At 72.8% G+C, this 9,877-nt stretch overlaps 1 protein-coding gene across 1 annotated transcript; it reads right to left on the reverse strand.

Moving 5' to 3' along the window:
* Window positions 1–1,315: 1,315 nt before the first annotated feature.
* On the reverse strand, window positions 1,316–6,393 carry EFNA4 (ephrin A4; the record flags this gene model as incomplete). The annotated part of the gene is made up of 5 exons (XM_082333301.1): window positions 1,316–1,404; window positions 1,508–1,567; window positions 1,729–1,797; window positions 3,317–3,609; window positions 6,281–6,393. 5 exons carry the CDS (start codon window positions 6,391–6,393, stop codon window positions 1,316–1,318), a joined length of 624 nt encoding a protein of 207 aa, XP_082189427.1.
* Window positions 6,394–9,877: the final 3,484 nt, after the last annotated feature.

Consider the following 9,877-nt stretch of genomic DNA (forward strand, 5'->3'; position numbering starts at 1 on the left):
TGGGTACGGGCAGGAGGGGACCGCGGGCAAGCGGGTATGGGCAGGAGGGGACCACGGGCAGGTAGGTATGGGCAGGAGGGGACTGTGGGCAAGCGGGTATGGGCAGGAGGGGACCGCGGGCAAGCGGGTATGGGCAGGAGGGGACCGCGGGCAAGCGGGTATGGGCAGGAGGGGACCATGGGCAGGTAGGTATGGGCAGGAGGGGACCGCGGGCAAGCGGGTATGGGCAGGAGGGGACCACGGGCAGGTAGGTATGGGCAGGAGAGGACTGCAGGCAAGTGGGTACAGGCAGAAGGGGACTGCAGGCAAGTGGGTATGGGCAGGAGGGGATCGCGGGCAGGTAGGTATGGGCAGGAGAGGACCATGGGCAAGGGGGTATGGGCAGGAGGGGACCGCGGGCAGGTGGGTATGGGCAGCAGGGGACCACGGGCAGGTGGGTATGGGCAGCAGGGGACCACGGGCAGGTGGGTACGGGCAGGAGGGGACCATGGGCAAGTGGGTACAGGCAGGAGGGGACCGCGGGCAAGCAGGTACAGGCAGGAGGGGACCGCGGGCAGGTGGGTACGGGCAGGAGGGGACCATGGGCAGGTGGGTATGGGCAGGAGGGGACCATGGGCAAGTGGGTACGGGCAGGAGGGGACTGCGGGCAGTGCGAGGCCAGGGGCAGGGGCCGCACAGCCCGAGGGCGCAGCAATCTTGCAAATACTGTATTGCTCGGCTCAGTCACTACCAGGGGTTAAAACCAAACCGTAGGGGCCGGTGACGGCACGGAGGAAGGCGTCTTCCCAGAAGACAGATCGGTGTGTCCTCGCCGGAGGACAAGGCAGTGGAGGGGCTGGGTGCCTGCCTCCATCTGGCACCCGGAGGAGCTGTCACCCCGCTCCAGGGCCTGGGGGTCCCCGGCCCCCCGGGGCAGGGGGTCCATGGGGGAAGGCACGAGATGAGGCGACGGCCCTGGGGCAGAGCAGGCGTCCGCCGAGCTGCGGGGAGCCCAGCGCCGGGGCAGGGCGGCCGGTGGGGCTGGCGTGCGGCGATGCCGGTGGGAAGCGAGGTCCCTGGGAAGGGGAGAGCCCCATCAGGGGATGCTGCGGGGGACCAGCACCCAGGGGTGCCCACCGCCTGGGAGCCCCCCTGTGCCCCCCTCACCTTCCAGCCCGGAGCTCCTGGCCCCGGCTCGGCTCCGTGGGGGTCCGGCGGGCGAGTCGTGGCCCAGGGCTGCCCCGTGGGCTCGGGGTGGGATGGCGGTGGAGGAAGAGTCTGGAAGCGGGCAGCGGGGCAGAGGAGCCCATCTCCCCGCCATGGGCTGCGCCGAGGGTCAGATCCAGAACAGGGCGAGGAGCACGAGCGCCAGGCACGGGGCACGGGGCTGCAGCGGGACCGCGATGCCCCGGCCGGGCACCACGTCTGCCAGGGCAGGAGCGGACGTCAGGGCGAGCTGGGCCCCGGCCCCCCGCCAGCCCCCGGTGCCCCCGCCCGGCCCCTGGCCCCCTGCCCCCCTCGCACTCACCCTCCGGCCCCCCGCGCCCGCGGGGCTGCGAATTGGGAACCTCCGTCACCGGCTCCGGCGCTGAAACGAACCCCGACGGTGTCAGTGGCCGGTTCCCCTGGGGGACACGGCGTCCCCACAAGGCCCCAGTGCAAACCAGTGCCCCCAGCAGGGACCAGGCTGCCCCAGAGGCAGGGGATCCCCAGATTTTTGGGGTGCAGCCACCCCCCGGCCGGACTCACTGGTGCTTCTGCAGCAGACGGAGACGCGGAGCCTCAGGCAGCGCCCGGCGCTCTCGGGGCTGGGGACAGCTGGGCAGAGGGGACACATCGGGGTCACCCCCCCCCCACCCCCGGCACGGCCCCCCCAGCCCGGGACGGGACCCCCCGACGGCGGGGCCAGAGCCGGGCCTGGGGCTCCCCCTCCCGGCGGACTGCGGGGCCGGCACCCCCACCCCCGGGCACCCCCACCCCGGGGCACCCCCACCCCGGGGCACCCCGACCCCCGGGCACCCCCACCCCGGGGCACCCCCACCCCGGGGCACCCCGACCCCCGGGGCACCCCGACCCCCGGGCACCCCCACCCCGGGGCACCCCCACCCCCGGGGCACCCCCACCCCCGGGCACCCCCACCCCGGGGCACCCCCACCCCGGGGCGCCCCCACCCCCGGGGCACCCCCACCCCCGGGCACCCCCACCCCGGGGCACCCCCACCCCCGGGCACCCCCACCCCTGTTGCATCCAGATCCCCAGGTGCAGCAGGAACCCCAAGCACCCCAACCCTCGCTTGCATCCAGACCCCCTGTGCACCCCGACCCTGGTTGCACCCCAACCTTCACCTGCATTCAGACTCCCCCCCGTTACACCCAAAACCCCTGTGCACCCTGACCTTGGTTGCACCCCAACCCTTGATTGCATCCAGACCCCCTCAGTTACACCCAGACCCCCTGGGCACCCCAATCCTGGTTGCACCCCAACCCTCAGCTTCATCCAGACCCCCGGTGCACCCCGATCCTGGTTGCATCCAGACCCCCCTGTTACATCCAGACCCCCTGTGCACCCTGAACCCCCCGTGCACCCCAACCCTTGGTTACATCCAGACCCCCCTGTTGCATCCAGACCCCCCGTGCACCCTAAGCCTGGTTGCACCCAGACCCCCCATGCACCCCAATCCTGGTTGCACCCCAACCCTCGGTTGCATCCAGACCCCTCGTTACATCCAGACCCCCTGTGCACCCCAACCCTGGTTGCACCCCGACCCTCAGTTGCATCCAGACCCCCCGTGCACCCCAACCCTGGTTGCACCCCGACCCTGGTTGCACCCAGACCCCCCGTGCACCCCAACCCTGGTTGCACCCCGACCCTCGGTTGCATCCAGACCCCCCGTGCACCCCAACCCTGGTTGCACCCCGACCCTGGTTGCACCCAGACCCCCCGTGCACCCCGACCCTGGTTGCACCACCCTGACCCTCGGTTGCATCCAGACCCCCCGTGCACCCCAACCCTGGTTGCACCCCGACCCTCGGTTGCATCCAGACCCCCCGTGCACCCCAACCCTGGTTGCACCCCGACCCTCGGTTGCATCCAGACCCCCCGTGCACCCCGACCCTGGTTGCACCCCGACCCTGGTTGCACCACCCTGACCCTCGGTTGCATCCAGACGCCCCCCATTCACCCCAACCCTGGTTGCATCCAGCTCCTCGCTGCACCCCAACCCTCCCGCGTACCCCAAACCCCGTTCCACCCAGACCCCCTGGGTGCAGCCGAACCCCGGTGGGACCCGACCCCGGCTGCACCCACCCGCCGGCGCGGCCACCGCGGGGCGACTCACAGATGTAGTAGTAGGTCTCCCCCGGCTGGAACTCGAAGCCGAGCGAGAAGGGGGTGAAGCGCTGGATCTTCTCCGAGAAGTGGAGGGGCCTGAAGGGCGCCTGGGGCCGGTTGCACTCCCAGCGCTTGAAGGCGCCGGGGGTCTCGTAGCAGCCGCGGTAGCCCTCCTGGTCCACCATGAAGAGCGTGAAGGTCTCCGCCCGGCCGGCGGGCACGGCCCCCTCGTAGTGCGGGCAGTAGATGTCCAGGTAGTCATTGATGGCCACCTGGATGGTGTAGTCGTCCCGCAGGAACCTGCCGGGCAGGGCGAGCTGGGGAGCGGGCGCCGGGGGTCCCGCTGTCCCCAGGAGGGACGCCTCGCTGTCCCCCGCCCCGGCAAGAGCGGGTGGCCAAGCTTTTGCAGAAATGGCTACCGGGTACCCGGCCGCTCCACACAACCAGGCATCAGCTTGGATTAGCCGCAGGCCGCTGGACCTGAATGGGCTCGGCCGCTGTGGCCGGGGGGAGCCCAGCCACGCCGGCCGGGGCACAAAGCCCCTCGCCCCAGGCACCCGCCTCACCGCCCCCGGCGCTGATCGGTGCTGACACCCCGGTGGGGGGCTGCCTCGCGTGACACCGGCAGCACCGGCACGGTGCTCGCAGCGGGGCGGCTGGCCGGGGCAGGGGGCACGGGGGGGTTTGCTGGCTGGCCCGGCAGGGGAGGGGGCCCGGCGCGGGCACCGGCGCGGGCATGCAGGCACTGGCGCGGCTGCTGGGACGGCACAAGCTCACGGCTGCAAACAGCGCGTGCGGCCAGGCCGGGGTGGAGCAGACACCTCTGCAGGCACACACACGCGTGCACGCACAGGCACACACACATGTGCACACGTATGCGCACACGCGTGGTCCTGCCCGCCCGGGACAGGCGACGCAGCCGGAGCCCCTCTCCCCCTTCCCAGCCCCGGTGCCCGCGTCTCCCAACCGCCCGGATCCTGCCACGGCCCGGGCACGCACCAGCGCGGCAGGGCCCCGGCCTTGCCGGCAGCGCTGCGGCAGGGATGGTGCTGCCGAGCTGCCGCCCGGCTGGCAGGGTCGCCCCGTCCCACCGGGGAGGGGGCTGGCGGGGGGACCCCAGGCCCGGCTCAGCCCCCTCCTCCCGCCCCGGTGCAGGCACGGGCGGTGTTTACACCAGGCACAGATTCCTGGCAGCTGCGGCAGAGGCCGGTGCATTAATCACCGGGCCGGCAGCGCTGTCAAGCTGGGGAGGATTGGGCCCCAGCCGCCCCCCCCCAGGCCGGGGGCTCTTTGAGGACGGGAGCGGGCGCGGGCTCCCCGCTGACTCAGAGCATCCCGCCGGGCGACGCTGGCCGGGACGAGCCCGGGCAGAGCCGAGGGCCGCCGGGGCCCTGCCCTGACCCCGCGGAGGGGCACGCGGCCCCCCGGCCCCATTCCTGGGGCACCCATGGGTGGTGGGTTCCCACGTCTCCCACCCTGGGGGAGGAAGGCAGCATCGGTGCCCCCAGCTCGTGCCCACCTGCCCCAGCCCGGTTTTGCGGGCCGAGGGCACGAGACCCCCGTGGGGGGAGCGCAGCCGCCGGCACGACGCCGCGACCCTGCCTCCCCGCTGCCCGAGCAGCGACGGGCCCAAAATGGAGGAGGCCGGGAGGAGGGAAGGGGCCGGACCCCGGCCCACCGACGATGGCAGAGCAGCACCCCTGGCCGGGCAGCGGCCGCGCCGTGCCCGATGGCTCCCACCAGCAGGGACAGCGGCCACGGCGACCCGCAGCCCTGGCACTGCCACCCGCTGGCTTGATGGCACCCAGGGTGACCGCAGGCTCGGTGCCCACCAGCCCCGTGCCCAGCAAGCGTGCCCGGGCTCGGTGCCACCGGAGGATGCGCCCAAAGCTCGGTATCGCCAAGGGCGCCCGCGCTCGGTGCAGGGTGGCACCACCGGCGACTTGGCACCACTGGGGACTTGGCACCAGTGGGAGCACCCACCAGCTTGGTCCCACCCGGGGCTCGGCATCACCCGGGGTACTCACCTGCTCGATACCGCCGGGGGCTCAGTGCCACCGGCGATGCCCGGTGGCTCCGTACTGCCCGGGGCTCAGCACCACCTGGGGGTACTCAGTGGCTTGGTGTCACCCGGGGGTGCCCGGGGGCTCGGTACCACCGGGGGGTACTCACCTGCTCGCTGCCACCCGGGGCTCAGTGCCACTGTGGGTGCTCGGGGGCTCAGTACCGCCCTGTGGCTCAGTACCACCGGTGGTGCCCAGTGGCTCGGTACTGCCCAGGGCTCAGCACCACCTGGGGGTACTCAGCGGCCCGGTCGTGCCTGGGGATGGCCGGTGGCTCCGTACCAGCCGGGGCTCGGTACCACCGGGGATGCCCAGCAGCTCGGTACTGCCCGGGGCTCAGCACCACCTGGGGGTACTCAGCGGCTCGGTGTCACCCGGGGCTCGGTGCTGCTGGGGGTGCCCCGTGGCTCGGTACCACCAGGGGCTCAGTACCACCGGGGGCTCGGTACCACCGGGGGCCACTCACCAGCTCGGTATCACCCGTGGGTGCCCGGTGGCTCGGTACCACCGGTGGCTCAGTACCACCGGGAGGCACTCACCGGCTCGGTATCACCCGTGGGTGCCCGGTGGCTCGGTACCAGCAGGAGCCACTCACAGGCTCGGTATCACCCGGGGGCGCCCGGTGGCTCGGTACCACCAGTGGCTCGGTACCACCGGGAGCCACTCACCGGCTCGGTATCACCCGTGGGCGCCCGGTGGCTCGGTACCACCGGCGGCTCGGTACCACCGGGACTCACCGGCTCGGTAGCCCCCGGGGGCGCCCGGTAGCAGCCCGGTGGCTCGGTGCCCGCCAGCCCCGCCCCTCCCGGGAGCCCCCCGCCCGCCGTCCCGACCCTCCCGGCGGCGCGGGCCCGGGGCTCGGCGGGGCCCGGGGCGCACAAAGGCGGCGGCGGGGGCGGCGGCGCTACCTGGGGTTGCTGCCGTTCCAGTGGACGCCGTGGCGGAGGCCGAGCACCGGCGGCGGCGGCGCCCAGAGCAGCGGCGCCCAGAGCAGGAGCCCGAGCAGCGGCGCGGGGCGCATGGCTCCGCCGGCGGCGGCGGGGGGCGGCGGGGCCGGGGCCGGGGCCGGGGCCGGGGCGGGGGCGGGGGCGGCCCGGCACGGCGGGGCTCGGCACGGCGGGGCCCGGCACGGCGGGGCTCGGCACGGCCCGGCCCGCCCCGCCAACTTCGGGCCAATCCGCGCCGCGCCGCCGCCCGGCAACTTCCCCGAGCGCCATTAACCCTTGGGGGGGGCGGCACCGGCACCGGGACCCCGGGACCCACCCGGCACCGGGACCCCGGGACCCACCCGGCGCCATTAACCCTTGCGGGGGGGCGGCACCGGCTCCCCCCGGCACTGGCACCGGCACCGGCACCGGGACCGGCATTGGGACCCACTCGGCACCGGCACCGGGACCGGCATCCCGGGACCCACCCGGCGCCATTAACCCTTGGGGGGGGCCGCACCGGCACGGGCACCGGGACGCCGGGACCCACCCGGCGCCATTAACCCTTAGAGGGGGCGGCACCGGCACCGGCACCGGGACCGGGACCCACTCGGCACCCACCACTACCGGGACCGGCGGCCACGGGGACCGAAACCCCAGAACACACCCGGCACCGGGACCGGCATCCCGGCACCCACCCGGCACCCACCGGGACCGGGACCGGCACCGGCGCCGGGATCCAGCCGGCACCCGCCGCTACCGGGACTGGCACCCACCCGGCACCCACCGGGACCGGGTCCCCGGCACCCACCCGGCACCCACGGGGACCGGGACGGGGACCCCTGCACCCCCCTGCACCCCCCGGGACCACCTGGCATCCCGGGACCGACCGGCACCGGGACCGGCAACCCCGCACCCACCGGTACCCCCGCCATCCACCGGCACCGGGGCCGGTACCCCGGCACCCACCGGCACCCACCGGCACCCACGGGGACCGGCCCCGGCCCGGGCCTCCGCCCCAACCGCCCCCCCCCGGTACCCCGGGCCCCGCCCGGCACCGGCTGCGCCCACCGGGACCGGCACCGGCGGGGGGAGGGTGCCGGTCCGGGCGGCTCCTGCCCACGCGTGTGTGCGTGCAGGCGGGGCGGCTCTTGCACACGCGTGTGCCCGTGCACACACCGGAGCTCTTGCACACGCGTGTCCGTGCACACGGGGCGGCTCCTGCCCACGCGTGTGCACGCATGCAGGTGCAGTGGCTCTTGCACACACGTGTGCCCGTGCGCACACCGGAGCTCCTGCCCACGCGTGTCCATGCACATGGGGTGGCTCTTGCACACGCGTGCATGCGTGCAGGCGGGGCGGCTCTTGCACACGCGTGTGCATGTACACGGGGTGGCGCCTGCACACGCGTGTGCCCGTGCACAGAGGGCGGCTCCTGCCCACGTGTGTGCACACGTGCAGGTGCAGTGGCTCTTGCACACGCGTGTGCCCGTGCAGAGGGCTGCTCCTGCCCACACGTGTCCATGCACACGGGGCAGCTCCTGCACACGCGTGTGCCCGTGCGCACACCGGAGCTCCTGCCCACGCGTGTCCATGCACATGGGGTGGCTCTTGCACACGCGTGTGTGCTTGCAGGCGTGGCGGCTCTTGCACACGCGTGTGCACGCATGCAGGTGTGGTGGCTCTTGCACACGTGTGCCCATGCACACGGGGTGGCTCCTGTACACGCATGTGCCCGTGCACACACCGGAGCTCTTGCACACGCGTGTCCGTGCACACGGGGCTGCTCCTGCCCACGCGTGTGCACGCATGCAGGTGCAGTGGCTCTTGCACACGCGTGTGCCCGTGCAGAGGGCTGCTCCTGCCCACACGTGTCCATGCACACGGGGCAGCTCCTGCACACGCGTGTGCCCATGCACACAGCGGAGCTCTTGCACACGCGTGTCCATGCACACGGGGCAGCTCCTGCCCACGCGTGTGCACAGGGGCAGGTGCAGTGGCTCTTGCACACGTGTGTGCCCGTGCAGAGGGCGGGTCCTGCACACGCGTGTGTGCGTGCAGGTGAGGCGGCTCTTGCACACGCATGTCCGTGCACACACTGTAGCTCCTGCACACGTGTGTGTGTGTGCACACAGACCAGCTCCCGCACACGCATGTGCACGTGTGCAGGTGCGGTGGCTCTTGCACACACATGTCCATGTACATGGGGTGGCTCCTGCACACGCGTGCAGCTCTTGCACATGCGTGTGCCCATGCACGCACAGTTGCTCCTGCACAGGCGTGTCCGTGCACATGGGGTGGCTCCTGCCCACATGTGTGTGCATGCAGGTGTGGCAGCTCTTGCACATGCGTGTCCGTGCACACACGGTACCTCCTGCACACGCGTGTGCCCATGCACAGAGAGCGGCTCCTATACACGCATGTGCATGCTCAGGTGTGGCAGCTGTTGCACACGCGTGTCCGTGCACACACCAGAGCTCCTGCCCACGTGTGTCTGTGCACACAGGGTGGCTCCTGCACACGTGTGCTGGTGCGGTGGCTCTTGCACACGCATGCGCCCATGTGCACGGGGCAGCTCTTGCACACGCGTGTCCATGCCCACAGGGCAGCTCTTGCATATGCGTGTGCCCATGCACACACCAGAGCTCCTGCCCACGCGTGTCCGTGCACACGGGGCGGCTCCTGCACACGCGTGCGTGCATGCAGGTGTGGTGGCTCTCGCGCATGCACGTCCATGCACACACCGTGTGCCTGTGCACAGAGGGGAGCTCTTGCACACGCATGTGCCCATGCTCACAGGGCAGCTCTTGCCCACGCATGTGCACGCATGCAGGTGCAGTGGCTCTTGCACACACACGTGCCCGTGCAGAGGGCTGCTCCTGCCCACGCGTGTCCATGCCCACAGGGCAGCTCTTGCACACGCATGTGCCCGTGTGCACGGGGCAGCTCTTGCACATGCGTGTCCGTGCCCACAGGGCAGCTCCTGCCCACGCGTGTCCGTGCACACGGGGCGGCTCCTGCACACGCATGCATGCATGCAGGTGTGGTGGCTCTTGCACACGCGTGTGCCTGTGCTCATGGGCCAGCTCTTGCCCACGCACGTGCACGCATGCAGTGGCTCTTGCACCGGAGCTCTTGCACACGCGTGTCCGTGCACACGGGGCAGCTCTTGCACACGCGTGTGTGCATGCAGGTGTGGCGGCTCTTGCACACGCGTGTCCGTGCACACCCCGTACCTCCTGCACACGCGTGTGCCCGTGCCCACGAGGCGGCTCCCGCCCACGCGCGCTCCCACGTGCGCGGCTCCCCCGCCCACCCGCGTCCGCGCACAGGGGGCGGGCCCTGCACGTGCCCGTGCCCACGTGGCTCCGAGGGAGCACGGCCGCCGCCAGGGGGCGATCGCGGCCGGGAGCCACTTCCTGCTCCGGGGGCGGCGCTTCCGGCGGGCGCCGCGGGTGCTGCCGGGAGTTGTAGTTCCGCGGCGCGGCCCCGCCGGTCCCCCGCCCCCCCCCCCCCCGCCCCGGTTCCCCCCGGTGCGGCGGAGGCAGCGCGGAGGCGGCTCACAGCCCCTTTATTGGC

The sequence above is a fragment of the Platalea leucorodia genome (genome assembly GCF_965183815.1).
Source record: "Platalea leucorodia genome assembly, chromosome: 24".
NCBI lineage: Eukaryota > Metazoa > Chordata > Aves > Pelecaniformes > Threskiornithidae > Platalea > Platalea leucorodia.